We start from the raw sequence: 18077 nt of genomic DNA on the forward strand, positions 1-18077 counted from the left end.
CGCCCGCCACCTTGCCCAGCTAGTTTTTTTGTATTTTTTAGTAGAGATGGGGTTTCACCGTGTTAGCCAGGCTGGTCTTAAACTCCTGACCTCAGGTGATCCACTTGTCTTGGCCTCCCAAAGTGCTGGGATTATAGATGTGAGCCACCGCGTCCAGCCAGGTCAATTAATTTTAAAGAATTTTCATACTTCTTATATGAAATTTCTAAGTGATCAATAGTGCATTGAGTAGCCTTTCAATGCAGAATCTGATATTTTTCAAATCCTACACTTAGGTAGATAGATCTTTAATCTACCTGAAGGAAGTATAACATGACTAATGAAAGCTCATTTTTAAAATATGACCACCACCTTCATGAGGCACTTGAATCATCCTGAAACCAGCCCTATCTCCCAGTCCATGTCTGTGGAAAAATTGTCTTCCATGAAACTGGTCCCTGGTGCCAAAAAGAGTTGGGGACTGCCGATTTAAATGTATATGGCCAGTGGCTTACATTTACTACTGCAGTTCTAGCGTCCCTGACCCAAGCAGGCTCAGAGCATCAAGCAACTACACCTTTGGAATCCAATTTTATGAGAACAGATAATTTTGACTATCTTCAGCCAAACTGCTATGTGTACTTTCCTATTTCCTACACAGACACATACTACCAAGAAGATCCAGCCCCCAAACCTGCCTAGTCTGTTTACATGCTAAAGCCACACAATTAAGCAAGTTGTGATCAACGGTATTAATAAACATTTGACTAGGTCCAGTAAAGACAATGTTTCTGTAACAAAATACATCAAGACCAACCCAGTAACATTTCCAAGGCCACCATCACAGAAGTGATTGTCTTACCAGGTCTTTCCCAGCTCAGTAAGCCACGTTGGGATGTTTCCTGTCATGATTACTAAAGGATCTTGAAGTTGCCTATTTGCTTTTGCTGTTAACTTACTGTTAATAAATTCACTAGTTGGAATAATTTCCTTGCACATTGCATTCTGTAAAATGTTTTAAAAAAAAAAAAGTCTACATGTAGTAAAACATTAGGATTATATTCACAATCTCTTCCATTATCCCCAAATCCATGCAAAGTACCCTGAATTCAGTGCTGGTTGCTGACACACAACACACAGCCTCTCATTGCTGTGTCCCACCTAAAACAACAATTCCCACAATACACTGTTAAGCCCTCACATGTACCCCTTGCCACTGCTGGGCACCGCCCCCAGCCACTGCTGCCGGCTCAATCATTCAGTGATGTTGCAGCTAATGTTTCATGCAGGGCCAATTCCTTTACTCTTCTCTACGCTATATAGATATCAACGGCAGCATGCAACTTTTATCCAACTTTTACTTGATATATAAACTTCTCGTTACTTGTACCTAAAGAATTTTAACTATCATAAATCCATGTTCAAGTTTCATATTGTAGCTTAATTTCATAAATTTATTGCTAGAGAAAATTTTATAAATCTGCCAAGAGAATTAATCTAAGCCTTTAGTCTTAGATTAGACCGGGAGAAAAAGTGGGGGAGAAGTTTCCACTGATGAGTACATTATACTTTACTGGGCTAGGATCCCTGCATTTAGCTGAATCACTATTTCCATTTCTAGTGCCATAGGAAATTTATCAATCACAGACCATGAAAACTTCTTAAGTAGGCAACGTTACTCACATCATACAAGTAATACCAGTATCGACTGATAGCATGTAAAACTCTTAAAAGAAGGATCACATCTAATGACGGGTCTTCAAATGTTATATTTTCAGGTGGTGTGGGAATGAGGTAAACTTCTAGAGGATTTGATACTGATGGGCACACTCCATCTAAAGGACAAAAGATCAAAGTTAAGTTTTGATCAAAGTCAGAAAGGCGAAGCCAGTACAGCCAAGGTCCTATCATCGCTAAAAGAGTGACGGAAGTTGTTATAGTCAACGCTTGGAATCCTATTAGTAGGGTATTGATAAGTTTGACAGTCTTCCCATTTTATCTTACATATAAAATGCCTTGGCTTATAAAAATTCCACTTTCCCCTCCCATACCCAAATAAGCGTTATAATGAAGGAAAGCTGGCTCTTCCACATCTCTCCTTTATGCCAGAAACAACGGAAAATGGTAAAATGGCTGGAGGAATAGAAACAAACTGTTTAAAGTTCACTGTTAGGGAGATTTCCCGGATATTTCATATCCAGTTTGTAACGAGACGAATACCTCAAAATTAAAAATCTGGTAAAAGAGATTTGGTTATTTAATGCAAGGCTTAGGACTGAACAGATTGAGGGTTTTCAAGTAGGGTCTGCAAATCCTTTGTTACTAGCCTGCATTAAGTAAAGGCACCAAAAAAATAAATCTGAGGGACTCAAACAGTTGCCGTTTACTTATAGCAAGCAAAATAATAAAAAAATCATACCACCATCATTTTGTAAAAGAAAATGGCATTTTTTAACACCAAAAACATAAGGATCTCAAAATTAAGAGGCTTTTATATTGAACAAACTTAGTTGTGTGAAAAAAAGTGCTAAAGGGCCCTTATTTCTGTGGACCAGGGAAACCAGTGTGAGAAAATTACTGTGATGGCGGCAGGGAGGGCGTGGGAGAGTCCTCCATGGAAAAATAATATTGTCTAACTCTAAGGCATCGTTAGTATCATGTTTTTAAAGGGAAGAGGTGGGGGAAGAGAGGAAAACTATAGACGGGAAGGAAGTATTACAGAGAAAAATAAGTCTATTACAAAGTGACGGCTATATTCGATGGTCATTACATTACCTGGCATCACTTTTTATGATTACTATAATTATATTACTGTCATGGGTGACAATAAAAAAGTAGGCACCAATTGGTCAGTGATCACTACCTTCAGTCTCTTCTTTAGTGAACATGTTCTACCAATGAAATTTGTTTCAGCCTTCATAAAAACCTGAACCTGTTAATGAATTGGGAATAAGTTTTTTCCCAATTTTCCTTCTCAATTTAATTTTGTAGGTACTTAACTTTTCATTTTCTAGATATTAAAGTTGAGGATTAAATGTGATCAAACTGTTGGTAATTTCATTTATTTCTCAATTACATTCAAAGATTTTACTACTAAATCCAAATCACTCTCTGAAAATCATGAAAATGGGAAGACTGCCCAGTTGGCAATCCATTTTCCCCTTTATCTACCATCTTACCGTGCCATAACTCATCATGCTTTTTCGCATTTCTAGGGGAAGTTTTCGTTGGAGCTGTTTGGGCTCTTCCTCGTTTACCACCAACACAATCTTTATTACTTTCTTCATCCTCTCTCACAGGTTTATACCTAAAATGACAAGATAGTATATAAACCAAATGTAGATTTTGAAACTGATACAAAGCCAAAATCTAAGCCACAGACACCAGTTACCAGAAGACCGTTCTGAGATCTATTCCCCTCTCTCTCCCTAGCATGAACCTGGACAACTTCTTAGAAGAGACCACCTAGAGACCACCTTCCCAGGAGGGGCTGCCTGAGAAACTCCAAGGGTGGTTCTGAGAAAATGGCTCTCTTCAAGCATATGTAACAGACACTCACAGACAATGCAGGAAGCTGCATCCAAATGCCTCTTAAGGACTCAGAGATGCCCAACTTCAGATTAGCTAATGGAACATCATCTTATGGCAACACTTTTGTCTTAATTAAAGACCTGAAATAAATCTAGAAAAGTAGATGTAAACCATGATTGTTGTCTAATAAATGTTTTCCAGTAGAATGAATGAGGAGGCTACATATACATATGCATATGTACCTTATCAAATATTTAAAATCGTCTTTAAGAACTAAAATGTGTGATTTAGGGCCCCCTATCCTTACGAAAGCCAGCCATCAAGTTAATGTGAATTCTAAAACACAAGAACAGTTTCAAAGTTTATGAAAAACCAAAAGAAAGAATTTTCAGACTTGCCATATTGTATGAGTCTTTGTCCAAATACCAGCTCTGCCTAGAGGATTGCTCTCATCATCCGTGGATTCTCTTTCATCTTCAGCCTGTATACTAAACTGCCGTACTGCCTGATACACAGTCATGTTATATGGCAGCAAATGTTCTCCAATATAAAACTGCAGCCTGTGTCTTACATTTCCTGAATTTAGGAATTGAGCAGCCTGAATAAAGCAAAGCAAAAGTCATTTAAGCCAAAGCCCCTGAACTTTACATAGTACATTATGACATGGTGGAAATATAGTACCTTACCAGAGACTCATCTATTTCCTCATCTGATCCATCGTCATCACTGTCTTCATCATCTTCTCTTACTCTTCCATACCCTGAAGACCCAAATAGACTTTTAAACTCATAGCGATTTTAGGTGTGAAAAAAAAAAAATCCTGTATACACTGGTTAAACATCTTCTCAGAAAAACACACATAGGTTGAGTATCCCTTATCTGAAATGTTTGAGCCCAGAAGTGTTTTAGATTTCAAATTTTTTCAGATTTGGAATATTTGCATATACGTAAGATACCTTGGGGACGGGATACAAAGCTAAATATGAAATTCATTTACATCTCATATACATGGCGTGAAGGTAATTATATAGAGTATTTTCAATAATTTTGTGCATGAAAGAAAGTGCATGTACACTGAACCATCAGAAAGCAAAGTAGTCAGGTGTGGAGTCTTCCACTTGTGGAGTCATGGCAGCAATCGAAGTTTCAGATTCTGGAGCATTTTGCATTTTAGATTTTCAGGTTAGGGATGTTCAACCCGTATATATTACACTCTGATCTATGAAGCAGAAAGGTCTAAGAAAATTGCCAAACACAAAATGTCATTTCCACTACATTTCACCAAGATAAATTAACTCATCATTCAAGTAAGCAGTCAACCCCTAGTAAGTTCAATGTATGACTATATACTAAGTAGAAAAGAAATGACAGGAATGTAAGTTCCTGCCATCTAGGTTTTAACAGAAACAACATTCAACAGAGAAATAACGTATATATCTCTTAATGTAAATTTCTCCCAAATATGCATATGTAACACACAAAACAAATACATGGAAAGTACCTCTAACTACAAGGTATCTCTCGATGGCTTGTACCAAAGCCAGAGGGTCGATCTTGACAGGTCCACCCTTCCACTGCTTCACATTTGCACAGTCTGGATGTCTTTGTAACTGGCATTTTAATTGATGTGTGTTGAAAAATTTTAAAGCCTGTGATCCTCTGTTGAGAGAAAAGCTCAAGATAATTTGTGAAAAAAAAGTTAGTCTATTATTTTCACATTTAATATACATTAATTCAAATAAAGGCAAGTTAATACAAACTGCTAAGACACGCTAGTACTAATCATTTACTTACCAGTTCTGTAAATGTTAAAGCCAATAATTCAAGTTATTTAGAAAAAAATTTTCTACATAAGAATATTTTGCCCATTCCTACTGAATTATTACATTTTTAAAAAAGCAAAAAAAAAACCCAACTTTATTTCAAAGATTTCAGCTACAAAATTACTTTAAAAACTAATCTTTAAAATTTACTTTGCTACAACAGTTTTGAATGAAGCAGTTTAATAGCTACAGCAATTGAAACCTGGTCATGATGTTTAATTGCTCATTTCAGAAAAGCTCTGGCAGGAGTCAGATACAAACTTAAACTGTGATTATCTGTATGATTCCACAAAGCAAGCTTGTCCAACCTGCGGCCCACAGGCCGCATGCAGCCCAGACTGCTTTCAATACAGGCCAAAACAAATTCCTAAACTTTCTTTAAACACGAGTGTTTTTGTTTTCGTTTTTTAAAGCTCATCAACTAACTTTAGTGTTGGTGTATTTAATGTGGCCCAAGACAATTCATCTTCCAATATGGCCCAGGGAAGCCAAAAGATTGGACCCTCCTGCACATAAAGCATACACATAGGGACGTGGAGAAGAATATTCCATTTTATGAATATATACATATGCAAACATAGTCTATATAAATTTGGACAAAAATAAAAAGCTTCATGATTTTCTCAAGCACAGGTGAAAATGCCCCCTTATTTCATGAACTCCTCCAGGAAAGCATAATGATCGAAACTGAGTAACACACGCCACATTAACTTTCAAAGCCTAAAAGAAACCCTAGTCCGTGATGTGATTGCCTTATCACTCAACAATGCATATTGTTCTTAATTCAATCAAAATTTTTAAAATGTTTTTAAAACATCAAAATGTAGATTTAAAAAACCAAACTGGGCTGACTGTGGTGGCTCAGGCCTGTAATCCCAGCACTTTGGGAGGTCAAGGCAGGAGGATCACTTGGGCCCAAGAGTTCAAGACCAGCCTGGGCAACAAAGTGAGACCCCGTTTCTACAAAAAATAAAAAAATTAGTGGAACATGGTGGCACACGCCTGTGGCCCCAGCTACATGGGAGGCTGAGGCAGAAAGATCTGTTCAGCCCAGGAGGTCAAGGCTGCAGTGAGCCATGTTCACACTAGTGTACTCTGGCTTGGGCAACAGAGTAAGACTCTGTCATAAATAAATAAATAAATAAACAAACAAACAAATACCAAATTTCCTATTTTCTAGGCTTCCAGCCAAAATATTCCATGAAACTTGTAACATTCCACAACATAGAACAATTCTTTCCTGTAGCACCTCAAGAGTCCTTAAAACTGCATTAAAAATATATATATTTATTAAACTAGTAAAACTTCAAATGTTTGAACCTATCAAAATACAAAGTTAAACCACTTATATTACATACAAATCATACTGCTCAAAATGTAAATGTTATTCACATCCACAGAAAATGTTTTACCCCTATTGAAGTTCAACACAAAGTTCTCAAGGAAATTTTGTATGTTGAAGTGTATCCATTTAAGGAAAACTAAGCCTATTACAAGTTATGAATATACAATCACTGGATTATATATTTATAAAGCATCCTGTTTAAGGCACATGGTGTAGTTTTAAAGACAAAAAAGCATTTGATTCATTCTTCAGAGTACTTAATTTCTTTCATCATTACAGCTGAATGTTTTCTGGGCTGATCAAGACTTTACCAGACCTCTTGCCGTCTTACCTCAGTGAAATTAAGTACCAAATTCCAGTGGCAAGGGTATAGCCAGGCAATGGTCCTTACCTGCCTCCTGTCCCATTTCCACTAGGGAAATCATGTACTTTGACTGGAAATTGTTCCATCTGGCTGAGGCAGTTGTTCATCTTGTGAACTAATGCCAACAAAGGTGCATTCCCCACTGGTTCCACTCTTCCAATGGGCTCTTCTCCAGGAAGCTAAAGTTATAAATAAACAAACAGGTTAAACAAGGCCTTTTCAAAACAAAACTCTCCTCAAAGAGAAGATTTAATAAGCAGCTTTATAAAAAAGAGTAATTCGTCTATTCATCTTTATCTTTCATTGCAGATTTGGTTTGAACGACCTTACCACATCAATGATTTCAATAAAGACAATCGTTTTGTACACTCCACAATCCTGCATTCATAATCCCTACATCCAAAGGCTCTGAAAGCACAAGTCACTTGGTGGCAAAATCTGATCCAAACAGACATAAGGCTATTTACAGTCTTTATTTATCTGATTTTAGTAAGAATATTCATGTTATGCTATAAAAATATTTAATGCATATGATATAGAGTGCTATTCAGAAACTGCTGGAAATTTTAATCTACTATACACTGTAGGACCCTTGAAACCCACCCATCTCCAGGGGTTTCAGATAAGAGATTGCACATAATCTTAAGTATGGTGTAAAACTATACATAATACTGTCACGCTTCTAACGAATCAACAATAAATACTAACTCTACTTTAGGTGGACCCACAAGTTAAAATACAAGCAATGCTCAAATGTCTCTGAACACAGCAAGCGCATGGTGAAACAATGTTAACACATAGGAGAGCTATCCTAAGCGCTATTACGGAGATAATCCAGAGGGAAACGGCCCAAGTGATGCCTTCTCCTTAAGCCACTGTAAAACAAGGAGAATGCTGTCAACAGTATCCAAGGATTACCCTCTTGATCTGGCCCACTTAAGAGTGAAGGAAGGGGAGCCACTCTGTGGCTCTTGGCTTTGTAATCCACATTATAAACGGTGACATAAATGGTCATCAAGCACTCTTGATGGGAACTGTTACAACTGTATTTTATGTACAAAACAGGAAAATATATCTCCTCTATCTTATTATAGATGTCTATTTCCCTAAAAGGAACTAATACAAACTTTAATACATTTAAAAACAAATATTGCAAGTAAAATACATTCACAGGTGAGAGACTACTATTAATGGTTCATCTTGTAAGCAAAAAAGACTCAAGATATTTCAACCATAGAAATAGTGACATGGGCTGTGTTAAGTCCCCATTTCATTGTTTTACTATTTACTTTGAGATATATAGAAGTTGAAAGATTCCAGCTGTGTAAAAACCTAGAAGTTTTCCCTCAATGTCTTCACCCAGACCAGCTGGAAATTATTACTGAGATTAAAATACATGCATTAGTGAATATTGATTCTTATAAGACATACAGGCATTATTAGATAACTTACTGGAGAAGAAAAAAATACATGAAGAAATCTCTTTAATCTGATCTCTCTGCTCACAGCATCCTTTTCACTTTTAGATGTCAAATAAAACAACAGCTGCTTCACAAATCCACTATGTTGGATTTCAAATGATGAAACATCTGACTCTGAGACTATGCTACGGATTTCTACAAGGCACTCAGCTCCACCATCCACCTGAAAGAGTTAGGAAAAGTATTTCTATATTGATTTAAGCAGTACTTAAAAAATACACAACTCACATATCCTCAAAAGGAACTGAATATATTCTCAACGTCCTTAAAAAAAAAAAGGAGTGGTACTACAGTCTTAGTAAATCCTTGGAAATTATGATTTTAAACACACACATACACACTAAATATTTCATGAGGAAAACCAGGAATCCATAACAACATAAGAAGAAAATCTTCGCATTCAACCAATGTATTTCTAAAGGATGAGAACACAAAACTGAAGAATAAGGGGCTATAACACCAGAATGAAAAGAGGAATCAAGAATACAAGGTGTGGCTTTAAATTAATACATTTAAGGTCTCAGCAAAATGAACAATTTCTTGGAAAACATACAACCAAAACTGCTCAAGGTACATCAAAAACATCAAAAACAACAACAACAAAGAAAACAAAACTGAGAACCGGATGAAGCATAAAACACTTATTAGTAAACCTCTGGCCTCTCCTGCCACTCTTGAGACCCCATGTGGAGAGAGGGTCTAAGGAAGGCCTATCATCTATACCTATAGTTGAGGATGACTTAGAAAACAGATGTGCCTATGGGGACATTTCTGAAGTTTCTTCATCTGTCAAGAATTATGAGATGTGAAGGAAAGAAAGTCAAAGATGAGGTTTCTAGTACATTTAATACAGACTGATGAATCCTGAGAGTCAAGGGATAAGTAAAAGAAATGCCAGCACCAAGGGTATATATAAGGTAAGAGTCGATGTATGATAGCTAAATCCACAGGAAGCTAGAGAGCCATGAAGGAAAAGAGTAGCAGGAGATGCTGGCAAGAGACTGAAATAGAGCAGCAAAATGCGCTGGCCACAGCACCTGGAGGTTGAGTTGTTCGGTTGCAGCACAAAGTCTCTGAAGGACATTCAAGGCAGGGTTGCTTCCATCCATATTCTCAGAACTGAAATAACGTTCGACAAATTTATGTGCCTGCTCCTTAATCCAACCTTTAATTTTTTCTCTACAAGAAACAAAAAGGAGATATTAAAGTCCCAGTGTATGTAGAAAGGATATAACTTCTGATCAACGTAAATAGCTGCTACATTCAAAATCCTTTCTGGTCTATGCTCAGAGATTAATCAATCCAGAATCCACAAGCAAATTAACTTTCACTTTGAAAATGGGCTATGATGGAGAACTGTTTAAAAACTTAAAATACACCGCAGGTTATTACATGAATTGTAAACAAAGTGTACTAATTTTTTGGAACCCTGCAATATAACACTTTCCTAAGTGTTCCCTTTATTTTCTAAAGTACATACATATGTGCATTATCCTTGCGTTTCCTGGAGAGCTGAAGTCAAGATTTACAGACCAGAAACACACACCTATTAAGGATGTAATAAGCTATGGCAAACAAGACCCAGCTGCCTAAATTACAAATGCTGACAGCTTCAGCAATTCATTCACTTAATTATTTTTATACACTGAAATTCAGATAAACAACCAACAAAACCAAAGACAGCATGTTTATTTTCTCAATGACATTTGGTCTTTTAAAATTTACCTGCAGAGGGAAGTAATCATGTTGGTATGCTACATGCAGAACCCAAAAATAAAACAAGTCCCAAGGTCTTTAAAAAAAAAAAAAAAAGGCTCTCCCCTAAAATCTTTAAGTTCCATTGTAATGGGTAGAGAACTTTTATCATAAGTGATGTGAAGAGTGTAGACAGAAAATGTCAGCTTTTCCTTGTCTGGAACAAAACTGAGAAAGAGGTTCCCCAAGGAACACAACTTGGTTTTGAACATATGAGACTTTCAGTTAGGTATGCTGGAAGGAGTTTCAAAGCACATGACTAGAACTTAGGATAAAGCCAGATGCAGGGTTCATAAACTGAGAACCTACCTAATTCTTGAACTATGCTTCTAAGAACAAATTAAAGTGTTGTGTCTATGTATCATCTCCATACAATAAATGTACTGGCTGAAATAATGTTAAGTTTTTCTAATATGGGAATAGAAGCAACATAAAATTCCCCCCCTCCCCCTCCCCTCCTCTTCACCTATTATTGGAGATGGTATCCTTTGAGGCAGCCCTGGCAAGGCCACTACCTCCTGCAGTCCGTGCTGGCTCAATGTTGTTGCTATTGGACTGTGCACTTAACCTTCCCCATGTTTTTGGATTCAAGCTTGCCAAGAAAGAAGATTTAGGTGACTGAGTAGTGGTGGGGCTTTTAGCTATGAAAAGAAAAAAGAACTACAGTTAAGTCATTTTAGTTTAAGTCATGAAAAACAACTGATTTTTAAGATTCACAGTCTTAACAGATTAATAAACTAAAAGAACTAAGAACACTTAGTCCTTGGGAAACTTAGGCATACTTCAAGAGCTACTGGCAGTTTTAATGAAGTAAACATTTCTGCACCTGCTACCACCCTCCCCTTTACCTCCCCATAGTTTCATCAAAGGGGTTACCTTGATTGTCTACTTTGTCATCATCTCTTGGAGGTGAGTACTTTGGCCTTCTTGGCCCTCGTTTTGGCAGTCGTTTTCTCTTTAGAACATCACTTAATCGACTATCACATGCGAAAATATGAGATAAATTTAGTAATTACCACTGTTTTATATCTTTACTCACCGAAAAAGCAAGCTAAAATGGCAGAAACAGTGAGTTATAAAATACTGTCATAACAAGGTATGTTCTTGTTTAGTGATTATTTAATGCCAATTCTGTGCCAGTCATGTTCTAGAGCTGTGCAGACACAGGAAATGATTATTCAGAAAATAACTAGCTGTTTATATTCAACTATGAAACGTAAAGCCAAATAAGACGACAGGTTCAACTTTAAATGGTAGTATGTAAGTACATAAAACAAATATGCAACACAAAGGAGCAGAATAAAAATAAATGGGTAATCACCAACCTGAAAAAGAATGTTAAATCTGCATACCATACCTTTTCCCCTAACCAAAATGGCCACGAGTAACATATACGTGACACTTAGTGTTCATGTTGTCAAAATACCCCTCTGCCTCTAATATACTACTGAAAGTAATTTCACAGTGTGACAATGGCGATAACATACTAAATAAATGTGTTTATAAACATTTTAGTATGGTTTTTAAAACCTATATACAAATCTAGTGAGTAGTGCAAGTAATTTATTCTGAATTAGAATCATTTAAACACCCGTAGCCTGTTCTAACGACACTAGAAATAGTTTGTAACAGCAATAAATTTTTAGATTAACAAAGCTAAGTAAGATGAAAAGGCTGAAAAATGTGGTTTAGTTGGTCTGTGGCCCAAATAAAACTGGAAAAATCTGAAAAAAAAAAACAAAAACTGGAACATTTCCAACACCTGACATTTCTATGGAATATACTTAATAATGTGCTCGAATATGCTTGACAATCAGGAAAAATGAACTTTCAAAGGATGAAAAATGTAATTAATTTCCATTTAAAAAAATATGAATTTTTCATTTGCCACCATGCTGTAATATGGAACCACTTAAAACTATTTAAAACCGTGTAAAAATATTTTAAGAAAAAAGTTATTTCTCTTTCTTTGGCATAATCAACTGTTAGACTCTATAATCAATTCCAACTCCTTAAATTAAAATGGCTGGGAAACACTGCATTTGAGCTGGGCATGCTAGCACATGCCTGTAGTCCCAGTTACTTCAGAGGCCAAGGTGGGGAGGCTCAGTTGAGCCCAGGAGTTCCAGGTTAGCCTGAGAAACAGAGCAAGACCCCGTGCCATGTCTCAGGGAGAAAGTAAAAAATTTTTAAAGGGCAAGAAATATTGCAATTGTCTGAACTGTATCATCCCGTGCAATTTACTGAGTATCTATGATGTCTCAGGCACCATGCCTACACCATAGTAAAACCCTGCAATAACTTACGTTACTGCAGCAGCTAGTGGGTAGGAATGGGGCTGGAAGGAAGTAAAGGAGAGAGCAAGGCTGGAAAGGAAAATGGCAGCCAAAAGCTTGTAGTACTTCTTGTACTTCCCTGTAGAATCAGGGAAGTACAAGAGTCCCCAGAACTCTCCAAGTCCAATCTCCTCAGACTGGTCAAATAACATGGGTACCAGTTAAACTCAGCAGTTTCCTAAAATAATACCCACTGTGCCAGAAGTTCAGTCTGCCACAAGTCTTGAAACTGCCAACATTCATATTTAAGCTAGACTAGAAAACTGCCACCAGGTGGCACCAATTCCCCTCATCCTCTCTCCTACCTGAGTTGGCTGTCTGCACAGGACAATGCTACCCTGCAGATTATAAGACTAAATGTTTGGACCCCACTTATTATTACTATATTTTAGCATGATCTACTTTTCAGCTTAAAAGAAGCCAAAAGGAGTACTGCAGTGAATATATTCTCAATTTCAGAACTGATTTTGGTTCATCATGTACCACTCATCTGGTAATATTAAGCTTCTAATAGAAGAAAATAAAAACACTTTTAGAGTGTGGTTTGTTTCTAACACAACAAAACGGAAACCAATGGAAAGTTTGGAAACATTCTTAGTAGCATGGTATAACGAAGATTAAAAGCTGATAAATAAATCGGAGTAGAAAATTTAAGAACTCCCATTTTCCCTTATTAAAAGCCAAGTATTTACTCCCAGTTGCCAATTAAAGATAAACCTGAAATCAGTATTTTTTGGCCTTAATTTTAAGACTTCTAATTATCAGTATTTTTAACTGTATCAATATCTGGATGTCTCTAAGGTCGTATGTATGCAGCAGCACAAAAAAGTCCCAAGATTATGAAATCAGAAACCAGAATTCAAATCCCACAACATTAGATCCTACAAGTAACATAAGTGTTGTAACACTGTGCAAGTCACAAATGTCTCTGAACTTTAGTTTCCTTGTATGTCAATGGGAATGAAACTAATCTCTTACAGTTCCTAAACACAGCTCAATATAGGTTTCCAATAAATCTTTTCTTCCCATTCTCATTAACAAAACACAGATGGAAAAATACAATATATATATATGCTCTATATATACATATATATGCTATATATATACATATAATACAATAGCATATATATATATATGCTAATTTGTTACCATTTTACTCCCTGTATGATTCTTAGGTACCAAAAAAAGCACTAACAGCATAGAAATAAAAAACACAACACAATTCTTACTTACCCTTGAGGGCTGAGATCTAAAGAATCATCTCTGCTGTGCTGCAAGCTGGGTGATCCCAAGTCAGCTGCAGCATGAGTGGCAGCTGTGGCCGTCCCACTGCTGACTGAAGTTGTGGATCCCAAGGATCCTGACCCATTCGTACATGCCTTTGGTGGACTTGTCAACAAAGACTCGGATTCTGCTAAGTGTTTTACTTGATGCATTACACCTTTATAATAACAGAGATGAAAGGGAGTCAGTTGTAATCAGGAATATAACCTTCTCCCCACCACTACAAAATCCCTAAATACCAACACTGACATAATACACAAAAAGTCTAAAACATAACTGGCAAATAGGTAAAAGAAATTAGGAGCCAGAGTTTTCAACTTGACTTCAATCAGAAAAAAGTATAAAAACTAAAGGTTAAAGAAAAATACTTATATTGAATGTCTTCTAATCTTCAAAACCAGATTATATAAAACTTAATAGGGTCATAAAGTCCTACTCAGAGTTCAAAATACTCATTATAAAAACAATAATCAATTACAGAAATACAGTGCACACCCTGTGGTGTGATAGCCAGAAGGGACGACAAAGACCTAGAATTATCAGTTAACTTCCAGTGCTACAAAAAGACAAGATCACATTAACACTGTCACCAAAAAAAAGAAAACAGCTATTGAAGGGTGGGAACTATCACATCCTTGAAGGTGTGTAGAGAGAGCTAAACAGTAACTTGTGAGGCAGGGGTTCCTATCTGTCCTGGAATCATAAGAGAGTACGTATGAAGGAGCGTGACTAAAAACTATCAAAATGTATACCAATGTGTGTGTCTGATTATCAGCTAGTATAAACTATATGTAAATATGTGGATAAATTTAATGTGAGTGAATGAGCACACATTCACAGTTTTCTGGGGAAGAGTCCACGGGTTTTATCATTCTATCAGACTCTTATTAAAAAACAAACTGTAATCCCATGATGAGGCAGTAGGATTGCCTGAGGCAAGGAGCTGACATCAGCCCAGGTGTGCACCACCACACCTGGCTAATTTTTGTATTTTTAGTAAAGACGGGGTTTCACCATGTTGGCCAGGCTGGTATCCAACCCCTGACGTCAAGTGATCCACCTGCCTGGGCCTCCCAAAGTGCTGGGATTATAGGCGTGAGCCACCACACTCAGCATGAAAGACACATTCTATGTACTCTGAGCTGTAAGCTAACAGAGCTTAAAATGTCATTTTTAAATTGAAAAGCTATCAGTTCTTGTTCGACAGATTAAAACTTTATTTCTATTGAAGTACTATCTAGACTAAATGACTATTAATTTGTATGACATTACCTTCTCTTCTGAAGTAAACACTAAAAATATCAGGTAACTTCTGCATTAAGATTTCTGCCATCTGAAGTGCTCCCACTACTATCTTCAGGTCTTGGCTTGACAGCATGGAAGCAATGTGACTAAAAAAAGAAAGCATTTGTATATAAAACTCCGCCTGAATTTGATGATTATTTTTGGCCATACTACTTTAAATTGAGAGCAAAGCATTTTCATTGTGAAACCATTCTATTAACAAATATTTTTCTTAAATGCTCAACTTTTATATTTCATAAAAGCTGTATGTGAATATGAATAGACATTAGACAAAAAAGAGCTCAAGATACTCCAAACAAACTTTTGTGCATATTTTTTCTATTATTACTTTAGAGGTTTCTGAAATTACTTGCAGAGATTTGAATTTGTAAAATGTTTCTACTATTTTCATTAACACACCTTGAAACAGCATGATTTTTCAGAACATCCTTCAGAAGTTCAGCATCCGCAAAATAAATTATCCTAAGAATTGCTCTAAGGCACTTATGTCTGACCGCAGGTCCTGCTGAGGAACTATACACTTCATAAAGAACACCAAATAATGTCTTAATAAAAGACTTAGCCAGTTCTGGATCCTCTTTCATAAGCTGTGCTCGAGCATCATCCTTCTTTGACTCTGAATATCCACCTATTATATTTAAAAAAAAAAAAAAAAATGCAATCCTGAAGTGACAGACTTCAGAAACACAATAAACAATATAAAATACTCAAGTCAATGTAATTCTTGAAATGCTATGAAAACTTTTTCATTATAAAACACATGAACTTCTTTGATATGATCAACTAGGATTTACAAAGATGCTAAAGGCAACATTAAGACAGACAAAATTCAGCTGTCTAGAAAACCAGTGATCCATTTGGACCAGCTGAAAGTAACAATTCATCACCACACTGTACCTCTACCTCTTTATTTTACTGATATATATTCAATGAAACAATAGGGAAATCCAGTCCTAACCAACTAAACCAGTGGTAAGAAACAAGAGTTCTAGAAATACACGGTATTTCACTAAAAGCTTTGTAAAATGGATAAAAAAGGTAATTCTGCCACTTTGCTTAGTGACATAAAGTGTAAGGAAAAGATAACTGATAAACAGTAAGTTATACACAAGGGGTTGACAAAGTACGGTCGGTCTGTAAGCCGAATCCAGTCTACCACCAGTTTTTGTAAATATAATTTTATTAGAATGCAGCCATGTATATTTGTTTACATATTGTATATGGCTAATTGAAGGCTACAATGGCAGTGGTGGTGAGTATAGACTATACAACCTGCAACACTTACATTATTTGCTATCTGGCCCTTTTCTTTTTCTTATTTAATTAATTCATTGAGACGGAGTCTCACTCTGTCACCCAGGATGGAGTGCAGTGGCAGGATCTCGGCTCACTGCAAGCCCCGCCTCCCGGGTTCACACCATTCCTCTGCCTCAGCCTCCCAAGTAGCTGGGACCATAGGCACCTGCCACCATATTCGGCTAATTTTTTGTATTTTTAGTAGAGATGGGGTTTCACCGTGTTAGCCAGGATGGTCTCAGTCTCCTGACCTCGTGATCCACCCACCTCGGCCTCCCAAAGTGCTGGGATTACAGGCGTGAGCCACCACGCCCAGCGCTATCTTGCCCTTTTCCAAAAAAAAAAAAACACATTTGTGGACCAATGTTCTCTAAACTACAGCTGCAAAAGCAATGAACTAAATCCCTGAGAGGAGAGATAAATGTCAGAAACCTGGTTTTGTTTTTTTTTTAATCACGATTATCTGTCCTTAATTAGTTCAGATAATTTTGGCAGGAAGGTATAAAATACAAGGTTGGAAAGAACTAGTCAATGGACCTAAAGGTATAACAGTAGTAACAGGATCAGATAAAAATCTGCATGAGCGAATTCTAACTCGAGTCTCAGGACATCAGGTAAGTAGACAAACTGTGGAAAAGATACCAGTTAATACTGGCTCACTCATCCATTACTGCACATGATTTAAGAAATCCAAAACCAAATTATTGTTATGCAATTGTCTTAAGCTTAAAAAGATACTTAATGAACCAATTATTATTTATTATGCAAACACAAAATATTGCACAATGGTATAGTGCTATTTTAACTCAGAATGTACTTACTAGTGTTACTATTGGCTAAGGGGTTAGGTTTTCTCTGAATGGCACGTGCTGTTCCCGTGTCCTCATTGATTTGCTGCATAGAATTAAAATCAATAGTATAAACTCGTCCCAGAGTGGACAAGCTTATCTCATCCTCACCGACCTGATGGGCTGCCTGAGAGCAAAGAGAGAGAAACTTTGAATATAAACATTGAGAAATCTATTACCTTAAGACACAGTGGGGACCCTCCAAATATGCTATCTTACGTATTTATTTCATCAGGCCTTAGATGGTGAAGTTAACAGAAGATGGAAAATTTAATAGTGTAGATATGACAAAACTCATTCATTCACCAAATCATTTTTAATTAGACACAGGTTACATGCCTCAAGCCTTATCAGGGACCCTTAAACAAAATGCCGGTAAAATCTTGATGAAAGATCCACCTATGTAGCATCACTGACACAAAGAAGACACCATTTGTATTAAGAATGCTTTTGAGACATTGTTTATAAAAAAAAAAAAAAAAAAATCAGTTATTCATAAATCTTGGTATTCTTAGATTAAAAACGTTATTTACATGATGAATTCTTAGCAACCTACCAAAATCCTCCCTTAAACAAAATGATCCTATAAAATTGTCCTCATGAAACAAAGATAACTTAAAGATTGAAAGGGACACAACTGAAACAGATTCGTTGCCAAGGTTGCATGTGGTATACAGAACATATTTTGAGACAGTTCAGTGAGCACAAGTTTGGTTTTAAAGAGACTCCA

The 18077-nt window shown here is 36.6% G+C and overlaps 1 protein-coding gene across 5 annotated transcripts in view; it reads right to left on the reverse strand.

The window, feature by feature from the left end:
- Positions 1-18077, reverse strand: part of TRIP12 (thyroid hormone receptor interactor 12) — a 113034-nt gene that overhangs the window by 22808 nt on the left and 72149 nt on the right. For 3 of the 5 annotated variants that reach the window (XM_011951965.1, XM_011951968.1, XM_011951964.1), the window contains 15 exons: positions 17321-17474; positions 15603-15831; positions 15171-15289; positions 13848-14055; positions 11155-11255; positions 10745-10919; positions 9561-9702; positions 8495-8686; positions 7070-7221; positions 5012-5184; positions 4197-4270; positions 3909-4108; positions 3159-3286; positions 1663-1814; positions 842-984 (listed from right to left, as the gene is read on the reverse strand). In XM_011951965.1, coding sequence (XP_011807355.1) covers positions 842-984; positions 1663-1814; positions 3159-3286; positions 3909-4108; positions 4197-4270; positions 5012-5184; positions 7070-7221; positions 8495-8686; positions 9561-9702; positions 10745-10919; positions 11155-11255; positions 13848-14055; positions 15171-15289; positions 15603-15831; positions 17321-17474 — 2342 coding nt within the window. The remainder of the gene's footprint in view (positions 1-841; positions 985-1662; positions 1815-3158; positions 3287-3908; positions 4109-4196; positions 4271-5011; positions 5185-7069; positions 7222-8494; positions 8687-9560; positions 9703-10744; positions 10920-11154; positions 11256-13847; positions 14056-15170; positions 15290-15602; positions 15832-17320; positions 17475-18077) is intronic. The other 2 variants (XM_011951966.1, XM_011951963.1) reach the window with 1 other exon arrangement.

Source organism: Colobus angolensis, unplaced genomic scaffold, assembly GCF_000951035.1.
Source record: "Colobus angolensis palliatus isolate OR3802 unplaced genomic scaffold, Cang.pa_1.0 Scaffold33, whole genome shotgun sequence".
Taxonomy (NCBI): Eukaryota; Metazoa; Chordata; class Mammalia; order Primates; family Cercopithecidae; genus Colobus; species Colobus angolensis.